At 38.0% G+C, this 12868-nt stretch overlaps 1 protein-coding gene across 17 annotated transcripts in view; it reads left to right on the top strand.

The window, feature by feature from the left end:
* RAPGEF6 (Rap guanine nucleotide exchange factor 6) overlaps nucleotides 1-12868 on the top strand; it is a 178697-nt gene that overhangs the window by 152744 nt on the left and 13085 nt on the right. For 14 of the 17 annotated variants that reach the window (XM_023763763.1, XM_023763760.1, XM_023763764.1 and 11 more), the window contains 3 exons: nucleotides 3893-4143; nucleotides 6372-6563; nucleotides 9203-9337. In XM_023763763.1, coding sequence (XP_023619531.1) covers nucleotides 3893-4143; nucleotides 6372-6563; nucleotides 9203-9337 — 578 coding nt within the window. Of the gene's footprint in view, nucleotides 1-513; nucleotides 538-3892; nucleotides 4144-6371; nucleotides 6564-9202; nucleotides 9338-12868 lie in introns of all 17 variants that reach the window. The other 3 variants (XM_006100137.3, XM_023763771.1, XM_006100135.3) reach the window with 2 other exon arrangements.

Below are 12868 nucleotides of genomic sequence, written 5' to 3'. Positions count from 1 at the left end.
TTAGGTTGAATTTCCTGGTTCAAATTTCTTATAAAATTTGAATGTTGTTGAACTTGTCAGAGAAATTTCTGCACTTAAAAGTGAAATTATAAATCTGTTTCTTAACATTTCATCCTGTCACTTAAATAAGTGGCTCAAAAATGCTCTCTAAAATATATTTAAAAGTTCTATTCCACAATTTAAGGTTTCCCTAAATACCTAGGTTTTACAATTTTAGTAAGTAAATGTTTTCCCTTAAGCTTCTTATTAACATAAGCCTCTAAATGAATTAGGTTTAAAATAGAATATGGTCTAAAAGCATATTTTTAAAATATTGTAGGGGTTTTTGACTTTTAGTACCTATCATTATTCCTCTGCATTCCATTAAAGACATGTTACTGCTAAGCTGCCATTTTTCCTAGTAAATGTTTCTGTTCTGTTCTGTCTTCAGAGTTTTTCTGGTCTCACCTGTTGTCTTTTTTCTGTGCTTTCCTTTCACACACATGCTTCAATGTTTGTGGCTCTTGCTTACAGGAAGAAGAGGTGGCGGAGTCTGGGGTAAGTGTAGAGATGAATGCAACTGGAATGAAGGTTGTGCAACTCTTAACATATACTCATCCTTCTCATTAATGCACGCACATAAAAGAGCATGCGTCCTATTAACCCTGTCAGCCTACATTCCTGACAAATGCCTTTTGCTAACTAGGTGAAAGCAGTGATAGAACTAGCTTTTATTTTCTTTACTTTTTTATTATTGACGTTCCAAAAGTCCCTTTCTTTTGTTAATGATGATGATGATGATGATAGGAAATATTTGTTGTGTGCTTACTATTTGCCATACATTGTTCTAAGCACGTTATATGAATTATTTAATTATTTAAACCATGCTATGAGATGAATACTGTTATTCCCATGGTACGGACAGGGAAGTTAAAGTTGTCCAAATTCTTACAACTCACTAGTGGTGGATCCAAACCTAGGTAATCTGGTTCCAGAGTCCACACCATTTTCTTTTATTCAAATGTCATGTTTTATAAAAATAAATATGTAAGTATAAAAATGGATAAGAGATTTGGTTATAAAGGTTAAGTTTTGACATCAGTTTTCCAAAAAGAGACAGTCCTTATCCTAACTGTACTATAAAATTGAGTTAGTAAGTAATTGAAATAGAAGATGACTTTAATTCCTCAGATCTTGTAATACCATGAAAGTTACAGCATTGATTGAATTTTATTTTAAATTTCTCCTACTTTTAAAGATTCCCTTATCTCTCTTAAAACTGTAATAGAATCAGAAACTGCCACCTTTTGTTCAAGTAAGTTCAGATCTCTGCCTATATGTAGCTAGATAACTATTTAGAATAGAATTTTTAGGATCTAGTAAAACATCTTACATAGTCCTTTTGTTTTTTGATGAAGAAAGAGATGGTGGCCCTAACTGGTTTGGCTCAGTGGGTCCCAGGTTCGATTACGGTCAAGGGCACATGCCTGGGTTGCGGGCTCGATCCCCAGTAGGGGACATGCAGGAGGCAACCAATCAATGATTCTCTCTTATCATTGATGTTTCTCTCTTTCCTCTCTCTTCCTCTCTGAAATCAATAAAGATATATATTTTTTTTAAAAAAGAAAAAGAAAGAGATAGTGTTTGTGGATGAGAGGATTACATAAGAAGAATTTCATTAATTTAAGATTATAATGAATCATGAAGTTAGATGTTTTTATTACATGTTAGAAGAATTTTTGATAAGCCACTTACTTGAGTTCTGTCTTGTTTGTGGTCTTGTTTTCTGTTGAAGTTTGGTAAACTTGAATTTTCTTCTGCCTTTTCCTCCCTTCTTTGTGTGTTGCTCATGTGTTTTCTTCTGTATTATACATTTATGCATTGGTCTTTTCTGGTTCTTCTCACTGATAATAGATATTGAATTCTGGCATTACTGTTATGAAGAGGAGGACTTGGTCAGTATATCATAGTGGGAATTTGGGGTGTTTGAATGCTTTATGCACCACATTCACTGATGATTCAGCTTTACTATATGATGCAAGCAGACACTAGGTATTTACACCTTTGCATCAGAGCATTTTCTGTTTTGGAAGTAGAAGACATTTTGTTGTCAATTTATCACAGTGTTTTCATTTATTAGAAATGTTGTATGTATGTTTGATTTGTTGTGTGTGTGTGTGTATGTGTGTCAATGTCAACTAAAAGTATTAAATATTTGTACTAAAATGTGCTTCTAAATTATGGGGCTTGATTTAACTGCATTTCTTTGAATCTAAGACATTAGTTGTTGGACATAATTATTTTAGGTACCATTAAACTTCTACTTGATAAAAGAGCTCTTATATAAACTTAAGTATGTATTTTTATCACATAGTCTTTTATATTCATAAAAAGGAATATAAGCAAATTAAATTGGTTAAGTCTTTCTAAAACTTCTTCATATTAAGAATATACATCTTCTAAATCACTTTTAGAGTTATTAGTTTCTGGATTTTTTCCCCCCCAAACAAAATTGCCATCAAATGTGTTAGTAATGCAACATTTTTTTAAATAAGTCATAAAAGAGGTAAAAGCTACTGCTCTTAAGCTGGCTTTGCAAATACAGCTAGTCTCCTTTTAATGCCTGCTTTGGGACTTGTCAGATTCACTACCTCCTTAAAATAATTTGGTTCCTGGGTTAATAGAGTAATTCACTAATGTCATTGGATTTTCCTCCAAACCATTCTGCAAGCTTTGAAGTTTTCTGCAAGTATAATCGGTCACACTATGTCACAGTTTCTGCCTAACCAATAGCAATTGAAAGTTGCCATCAAAATGTAAGACACACCCTATTTCAAAGATCTTAAAATTCTGAAAGAAAAAATATATAACACATTTACAACTTTGTTTCACTTAATTTACAATGAAAACACTAGTATTTTAGTGTCTATTTTAAACTTATTATATGAATACTGAAGAACAAATTATTATATAGTTGTGGTCTATGTATTTGGAATGTTTTTGTGTAAATATTAGGCTAATTTAGAAAACCCATAGATACCTTTGTTATTTTGGAATGGCAACTGCCTTTAAAATCAAATTCATCATAAAACCTCATGTTGGCTTGCCTTGTTAGAAAAGACAAATAGCATTGTGTTTCGAGTTTTCCTCTGGTTTTAGATTTAGTCATTGTACAAGGGCGTTGGTCAAAACGAGTAGAATTGGGTGAAACTAAAGCTAGTTTGAATTGTGGTTATTTCTGCCCAGCTTGCAGTTCCATCACATCAGACCCCCAGTCCTAGACCCTCAGTCCTAGACCCACATATTGCCTAACCATATAATATGTGAGTGGAAGTATTGAGTAGCTTTTACTTGCATTTCTGACTATATTGAATTGAGTATAAATCCTGTTATTTTTCTTACTGGTTATCTCTTTGAATTTTGGCCAAAATCTGGATACTTGTAAAATTGGTCAGCATGCCAAGAGTGGGCCTGCTGCAGACTGGTACAGTGATGGCCATACATGTCCAAAGCAGCACAGGCAAGCAGAGCTGCTCTAGAAACTTGCATGCTAAAGAGCCCTGGTGCAGAGATCGGGCTGTGGATGGACTTGTCCTGACTCTGGCTCTTGCCATATATTCAGAGGAGGGGTGAGCACCAGGATCAGAGGATGCTTTTACTCTTCACAGTTGTGCCATGGGTTACACAGGCACAAACACAAGTCTGATTAAATTCATTGCTAAGGGAAGAATTATTCTTTTGAATTCTGCACTTTGCCAAATCTTAAAACTTAGGAGATTGCCCTATATGCCATATTACTTCACATTAATGCTATCCATCTTTTAACTCATTTACATCAGCATGCAATAAATAGTATTAACAGAACAAAATCATTTTCATTTCAGCCTGCCATGTTTAATTCTCATCTTTACAGCCCCTTGTTGTGGTCTCCATATACTTACAGGTCATTGAGTCAAGGCAGTACAAACTCAAACATGCTAGATGTTCAGGGGGGTGCTCACAAAAAAAGAGCACGTCGTAGCTCTCTGCTTAACGCTAAGAAGCTATACGAGGACGCCCAGATGGCAAGGAAGGTGAAGCAGTATCTTTCCAGTCTGGATGTGGAGACAGATGAGGAGAAGTTCCAAATGATGTCATTGCAGTTGGAGCCTGCATATGGTACCTGTGAGTACAAGTTTTCTCTTATGTGCACTAATTGCACAATAAAATAAAAACTTACTTCTCTAGAGTTGTGCTGAAGTACCAAGAAAATTAACTTTCACTCACAAAAGATTACTGACTTAAGCCAAGCATCATGTTATCCTGTTAATCAGAGAATTCCATCCATTCCTGATTACCTTAGGGAAGAGATAGAGGGGTAAGTAGTTCATCTTTTAAAAGCCTTAAAAAGTCTTCTTGTAAAAACAGGAACATTATACTGAAGCCCGTCTGTTTCAGAACATTTTTACCTTCATCCCTAAATTCATAGTAAAAATAAATGAAATGTTTACCTTTTGAAAAATGTCATGGATGGTATTTACCAAATAGAAGATGCAATAAATTTAATTAAAACACAGATAGAGATCATAGGTATATCATAGGTGTCAGTAAGTAAGGTAAAACAAGAAAAATCCGACACAGTCTGATACTGTTAATATATAAAATACATAATGGGCAAAAGAGAGCCTATTCTCAAAATTGAAAATTTTTTTTCAAGTACAAAACAATGCATGTGTGTCTGGGTCAAGGAAATTATGAGTTGTGAAAACAGAAATCAGAGATGATACAATATACTGTGTTTGTTGTAAACAAAATAAAGATGACGTTAAATTATAAGTGAACTAGAGGCCTGGCGCACGAAATTGTGCGTGGGTATGGTCCCTAGGCCTAGCCTGCGATCAGGGCCATCTTCCCCAGCTGCCGGCAGCTGGCCCCACCCCCCGCCGCCACCCACTCTGGTTCGCCATCCGGCGATGGGAGCCTGACAGCCAGGGGAAGGACCCAGAGATCAGCCGTTCCCGTCTGCTCACCAGCCCTACCCCTGCCTCAGGTCGCTCTCTGTGTGGGCCGACCTGCAGGGCGGGGGCCTTAACCTGGCGCCACCTGCACCCCCCACCACCTACCCCGGTTCCCCATTTGCCATCGGCGACTGGAGCCTACGGGCCAGAGGGAGGGACCAAGAGGTCAGCCTGTTCCGCCTACTCGCCAGTCCCGCCCCCCGCTGCCACCCACCCCAGTCCCCAGTTCACCATCAGCGATCAGAGCCTGCTGGCCGGGGAAAGGTACCAAGAGGTGATCAGTGCACCTCATAGTGACTGGTCGAGTGGTCGTTCTGGTCGTTCTGCCGTTATGGTTGCTGGGCTTTTATTATATAGGATGGTGTGTGTGGGTATGTGTATACCAATAAGAAGCATAGAATGTAATAAATGTTGACAGAAAATTGGAGGGGGAACGTTCAGATTTCTATTTCTGTGTTTCTAATGGAGGGAAATGGAAACCATCATAGGTTGACCCTAAGATTGATAAATGGCATGGTATTTGACTTTTAAAACATAGGGTAACATTCAGTAAATGTTGTTCTAAAATTAATATATTGAACACTTCTAATAGGAAAAGGAAAGGAGTATAATGGAAAGATCACCTATGAAGGATGAAGACATAGTTTGAGTCTCATTTATTACTATTTGAGCAAGGTGTTCTTCATTAAGCAAGGGTTTAGAGCAGTGGTTCTCAACCTTGGCTGCACATTAGAATCATCTGGCAATCTTTTTAAAATCCTGATTTCTGGGCCTCATCCTCCGGAAATTCTGTTTCTTTATTATGGGGTGAGGCCACAACATTAGTAACAAAGAAACAGAATTTCCGGAGGATGAGGCCCAGAAATCAGGATTTAAAAAAGATTCCCAGGTGATTCTAATGCGCAGCCAAGGTTGAGAACCACTGGTTTAGAGTATGTTTTATTGCTGTGATTCTTTCTACATCAAACCTATTAAAGCCGGCTTGGTGTGACCCCTGGGCTGCTGTCTGCATGGGCTTAGTGTCCTCCTCTGCTATTTGTTCAAAGAAACCTGAGACAGGATCTGTCCCACAAATAAATAAATAAATAAATAAATATATACACACACACACACACACACACACACACATACATACATACATACTATAGATAAGATTTTAAAGTGATGGTGGAGGTGGAGCTAATGAAGTTAATGGATTCAAAAAGTATTTAGGAAGTAAAATTAACTATAATTCTACAAAAATTTTAGAAATAATATACTTATGTGAAGTTATTTTTAGGAAAATTAATCTATTTTTTGTGTTGAAAAGGTGGTTTTAAAGCAGCCATTTATTGTCAGTGGTAATAACCTTGCCTAAAAGTGCAGAATGATGTGTTTCTTACTCTCTTCTTTTAGTGACCAAGAATTTAACTGAAAAAAGATTAGCCAAATCATCAGAAATGTCTCCAGTGCCTCTGAGGTCAGCTGGCCAAACAGCTAAAGCGCATCTACATCAGCCCCACAGAGTAAGCCAGGTGCTTCAAGTGCCAGCTGTTAATTTGCACCCCACCAGGAAGAAGGGGCAATCAAGAGACCCTGTCACATTGAGTGAGTATTCACAATTAATATCACATTCATTTAATTAAAATTCCCAGGGGAGTTGGAATGAAAAATAATTACTAATGTAAGTGCTCAGGAAATCAGCTATAGTATTTTGTGTAATGTAATCATCACTCATGAATTTTAAAATGTTTCATTTTGCCTGTAGGTATTTGATGACAGCATACATATTTTAAATGCTAACATTGGGATTCCTATAATCATATCAACCAAAAACCTAACAGCAATACACTTGGGTACTACAGTCAAAGGTGCATTTAATCAATTACATAATGCAAATTAATGCAACCTATAAGAATGAAGTTGCTTATTCTAAAAGTGACTGTATGTTGATTTTTCATTAAAGACTACTTCTGAAAACCCTGGTTAGAAGACAAGAGCATGTATAGTACATATAGTATAAGCCATACTTTTTTCCCCTCTGCTAAGCCATGTAGACATTATCAAAATTACTTTTATTTGTGGTTTTGACAATATCATTATTTTAGCTTTTATAGGTGGGAAGCCCAATTAGATTTAGTTCCTAATATTATTACTTAGTCAATGCATTATACACAGGACATATTTAGTAGAACTTGTGAAATGTGAACTTAATTTGATTTGGTTTTGCAATCCAGAGTTGAAAAGAAATGTGTCTACTTTTGCCAGATGGTGACATAGACACACAAACAGATAACTTCAATAGAATGAGTTAGCTCTTATGCTAGGGGTCTGTACGGAACCTATAAAACAACAGAAGAGGGAGAGCTTTTAGGGCAGACAGAGGTAAGGTAGAGTTTCAAAGAAGGCTTTTTGGAGATAACACCTAAGCAGAGCTTAAAGGTTGATCAGGAAAGAGGTAATTAGGCAAAGATTCCAGAGAAGTTGCTTCAGGCAGAGGAAAACCTTAGTATCTCCAAGGAGCTAAGGCAGCTGCCTCTGGGTACTAAGCTGTAGAAAGAGTGTTGCGACAGTAATAATTAAAGCTGACACTTAGCACTTACTGAGGGTCAGACACAGTTCTAAGCACTTTGCTAACTTTATATATTATATGCATTTAATCTTTATAAGAACACTATGATAGGAACTACTCTCACTCAACAGGGGAAGCCATAGAGGGTCTAAGTAACTTACACATTACCAGTAAATGTTGGGAGTTGAGCCCAGGCTAATTGGCTCAGAGTCCTTGCTTGTTAACCGCTGTGCTAAACAGCCACCAAGGATGAAGAGAAGTGAAGTCATAAGCATGCTGAAATTATAAAATGGCATGCTAAAGGGAAGTTGCCAGTGGGCAGCTATCGAAGAGATTTGAGCAAGGGAAGGTCCAGTTCATGTTGGAGAACAAGAGTAGGGGGTGCAGTGAGACTGGAGATTGAGGCCTGAATGGAAAACTGGTGTAACAATTAACTGGAAGTTGCTCAGAGCCTGAACTAGTTTGGAGGATGTGAAAATGAAGAGAGAATTGGATGCAAAATTGAAGTTGATAGATTTGTTTGTAGGAGTAAGAAATGGGATAGGTCTGGCTCTGGTTTCTTACTTAGATGTCATCACCTGAGATGCATTATTACAGGTACCAGGTAGTCCCCTTCCCTCTTGTTGTAATATGGCCATTATCTATATAATAAATGCATTTATATTAAAACTAGGGGCCTGGTGCACAAATTCGTGCATGGGTGGGGTTCAGCCTGCCCGCCCCAATCAGGGCCGATCAGGCTGGCAGGGGGGAGGGACTACAGGCAGTTGGTGGGCTGGCCCCGCCCCCTGGTCAAACTCTGATCCAGGGGACAATTTGCATGTTAGCCTTTTATTATATAGGATGGCATTATTAAGTAAAAGCAGTGTGAGTTTGCTGTAATTTGAATTGTTTCAGTGTTATAGGGCTGCTTGTTACTGCAGAATCCTTGTCAAAGTTGGGCTTAACTTTACTGGTTGAGTACAGTGTCAGTAGCTCTTTGACATTTCTTAGAGATGAATGCAAAAATGTGAATATAAGGAAACCATTGCTAAGTTTGATCTATACTAAACAGGACCAGCTGTTGGGACAAGAATAATGATAGAACTTTGCAGGAATGTTTCCAGTGGGCTCCATACTATTCTTCTATAAATTCATGATTCTTTCTGTTGTCTACTTCTCTCCTGTAGTGTGAATTTAGTGCTCTTGAAAAGGGCTGGACTGGCAGCCCTGCAGCCTCTTCTGTATTCCCACAGCACAGATGCACCACAGGTAGTCACAGTGCCAACATCCCTACACTGCTCCTGTCACATGCCTCGCCCTGACTTGGAGAGGCCACCTCTAGAGGGGAGGGAAGAGTTTGAATCCATGCCTTCTCTGCTAAGACTTCCAACAAGTGTGTCAATTGTGGGGGTTGGGACTTAGACTGTGAAATCAATTTCCCTTATGTCACAAAACAAACAAAAAAGAACTATTATAATCTGGTCTGTGCTGAACTGGCTGAATTTGAACAAATAACCTAGAGGTGAGAATCTCTGTATTCCATTACCCAGTCATTTAGTCCCCGTTTGTCATTTACACATTTCAATTGAATACACTAGCCATTGTGCATCATGGCTTTAGTTATGTAGTAATTTAGGCAACTACCGACATTTTAATTGTGAAATGATGCTTATTTTGGGGGCTTTATTTTTAGGTACAAGTTCACCTCAGAAAGTTTTAGGAACAACTGAAGAAATGAGTGGTAAGAAACATTCGGAAGACACTGTTTCCATGACATCGTCCTTACATTCCAGTCCTCCTGGATCTCCTCAAGGTTCCCCACGCAAAGGTAAGACAGGCAGAACAGGTCAAGCTAGTTCTTACTTTACCAAACAATACCTTGTAATATATTTTGTTTTTCGATCTGTCTTAATAACAAAACATAAAGGAAAGCGTAACTTCTGTTTCTTTTTGAACTTTCATGTTTTGGATTGAATTGTTCATATACTTTCCAGGTATTAGGTAGGACTCCTGTAAGAATTCACAGTTGTTTTGTTGTGTGCAGATTCTTGATGCTACTATTCAAATTTCCCATTATTTAAAATTTCTTTGGAGTATTTGAAAGTAAGAATTTCTACAAGAAATTGTTTTTAACCAACAACAAGATTTAGGAAAAGAAACTGCTGGGACTGACCAGCAGACCCTGAATGACAGATGGATGACTACTCTGACACATGTTTCTGTGAAAGAGAGGGCTAAGGAGCTGTTTTTCTTTAGGAGCAAATAGCCCTGTTCGCCTGCCTCCTTAGGCTTTTACTGTAACAACAGCTTGAACTAAAATTAACCTCTAGCCCAGTGGTTCTCAACCTTCCTAATGCCACAACCCTTTAATACAGTTCCTCATGTTGTGGTGACCCCCAACCATAAAATTATTTTCGTTGCTACTTCATAACTGTAATTTTGCTACTGTTATGAATCGTAATGTAAATATCTGATATGCAGGATGTATTTTCATTGTTACAAATTGAACATAATTAAAGCATAGTGATTAATCACAAAAACAATATGTAATTATATGTGTGTTTTCCGATGGTCTTAGGTGACCCCTGTGAAAGGGTCGTTCGACCCCCAAAGGGGTCGCGACCCACAGGTTGAGAACCGCTGCTCTAGATACTATCAGCAGGGTAAGCATCCTTGAGAAAACACCTGCATCTGTAGTGTTTTTCAAACCAGGCCATTTTGAAACATAAACATAAACATAAAGATTCTAGTAAAACACCCGGGGGCTCAGACTTGTTTGGGAAAGTCTAGGCAGGATCCCCAGAGGCCTCTGACCTTTCAGAGAATCCTCCTTACAGACTTTCCAACCAAGTCCAATGTTTTCCCACAAGAAACAAATATTTAGGTTGATGCACTCCTTTCTTTAGTAATGGAGTATTACCTTTTTATTAATCAGGATTTAAAATAACCAGTACCCTTATGGATTTTTACATTTATATTTATATAGGACCTCTTGAGGTAAAAAATCTGAAACCACTCTTGTTCATTTGCATGTTTTCGTAATTCAGACTAAGCTGCTCTTGACTCGCCGGGGCAGTGTGCCTGGAGACGTCATTATGGTAGCATGTAGCATTCTAAATGGTGTGCATATATTTTACATTGGCCCACCCACACCCTGTGTGTGCCCTGTGGAAAAGGCTCCTTAGTCCTGGCATTGTCTTCACTGATGTAAAAGAATTACATCTTGAAATAATCATAGTACATGATCAGGGAAGACAAGCTTATGAATTCTAGCAGGAAGAAAAGTTTCCAGAGCTTTCTTCAGCTCCTGTGTCCTAAGATTCATCTCACTTTTAGAGGCCTTTTCTTATTTTTGCTTCCTCGGTGGCAGCAGTGTGGTACAGTGATATCAGACCTGATTTGGATCCTGATTCTGTCCCCTCCTATTGCTGTGTCACTACAAGCAACTGATTTATAAGGCCAGGTTTCCTATCTGTAAAATGGGGGGAAACCACCTATTTTAGGGAACTTATATGAGAATTAAATGAAATAACATATATAAAGGCTGATACCTGGTAAGTGTTCAGAAAATTGGAGTGTCTCTTCTCTTTCCCAGTTTCTACCCCAGGGCAACATAGCTCCATAGCTGACCTGCCCTTTCCCCCGTTCACATAGCTGAGACTGGCCAGAATTTTCATTTGGATTTTACTAAGAAAAGCTTTGTAAAAATCAGATAAGACAGAGTATATATAAAAGGTGTATTTGCCGAAACCGGTTTGGCTCAGTGGATAGAGCGTCGGCTTGCGGACTGAAAGGTCCCGGGTTCGATTCCGGTCAAGGGCATGTACCTGGGTTGCGGGCACATCCCCAGTAGGAGATGTGCAGGAGGCAGCTGATCGATGTTCCTCTCTCATCGATGTTTCTAACTCTCTATCTCTCTCCCTTCCTCTCTGTAGAAAATCAATAAAATATATTAAAAAAAATAAAAAATAAAAAAATAAAAGGTGTATTAATAAAACACAAGTTTCTGATCCTGTTGTGTGTAACTCATACATGATTTTGTGAAGCTCACGGGTCTGCTTCATTGCTTTACTGCCTCAGTGGTCCTTTTAGGTAAGCGGAGTGAGACTGGGAGCAGGGCCAGTCACACAGATGGTCCAATGAACAGTGCCCGTACGCTTCCTTGAGAAAAGACCTGCATCTGTAGTGTTTTTCAAACCAGGCCATTTTGAAACCTAAACATAAACATAAAGATTCTAGTAAAACACCTGGGGGCTCAGACTTGTTTGGGAAAGTCTAGGCAGGATCCCCAGAGGCCTCTGACCTTTCAGAGAATCCTCCTTACAGACTTTCCAACCAAGTCCAAGTCCAATGTTACACCCTCCACTGCTTCGGTGTTCAGAAGTCCCGCTATAGACAGCTCTCTAACCAGTGTGACTTGTGGGAGAGGTATTAGGAACAGGAATTTCCCTATTGCTCTTACTCCCAACTGAAAATTCACTCTCACTACTGGAATAGAGGTCTTTCCTCCATGTGTCTTCCCATGTGACCAAAAAGCAGCCCTGATGTTTATTGTGAGCCTGCCATAGTCGTGTTGAGAATCCTTAAGAACCTGAAGAAATTTTTCTCTTAAACGATTTCCAATTGTTCTTACATATATTCCTTTAAAACCCCCACAGAATATTTCTGTATATTTCCATAGACAGATTTTTGCCTGTAGTCTTGACTGAACAAAAACGCTATTAAACTAAACATACATTATTAGGAACAGTTCCTAGTTCTTGCTAAACTTTGGAATTAGTTCTTTATTTTCTATCAATTAAGAAAATAAGCCTATCTTCATATTTTTAAAGAAGATTACACAAGTAAGAATTTTTTTTCTTTTTTTTAAATTGTATTTAAGTATAGTTGGTATATATATTATATTAGTTTCAGGTGTATGGTACAGTGACTCGATATTTGCATACCTTTCAATGTGATCAGCCCCCTAATTTTAGTAATCATCTGTTGCCAGGCAAACTTATCACAATATTATTGACTATATTCCCTTTCACCTATTCACCTATCCTCCCACCATAAACAAGTAAGAACTTTTAAAAAGTGAGAAGTCGAGAGTCCTTAACCTTTATCTTCCCCAGTGTTTAAAGAAGGCAACCTTTCACCTTGGAGATATAATAGGATCAGAAATTGTGCTTTGTAACATTTATTGTATATACTATTTCTATGCCCTATCTGATTTTGCTAAACTTTTTCTTAGTAGAATCTGACTGAATATTCTAGAGATAGTTACTTTTAAGAAATACTTTTTAAAATATATTTGCTTATGATTTTACCAGCTTTGCTTACTTCCATTGCCAGCTTATTCTGATAAAGATAGTCC

Source organism: Myotis lucifugus, unplaced genomic scaffold (genome assembly GCF_000147115.1).
Source record: "Myotis lucifugus unplaced genomic scaffold, Myoluc2.0 scaffold_300, whole genome shotgun sequence".
Lineage (NCBI taxonomy): Eukaryota > Metazoa > Chordata > Mammalia > Chiroptera > Vespertilionidae > Myotis > Myotis lucifugus.
Note: the sequence above shows the minus strand (reverse complement) of the source record. Positions and strands in the feature narration are given on the sequence as shown.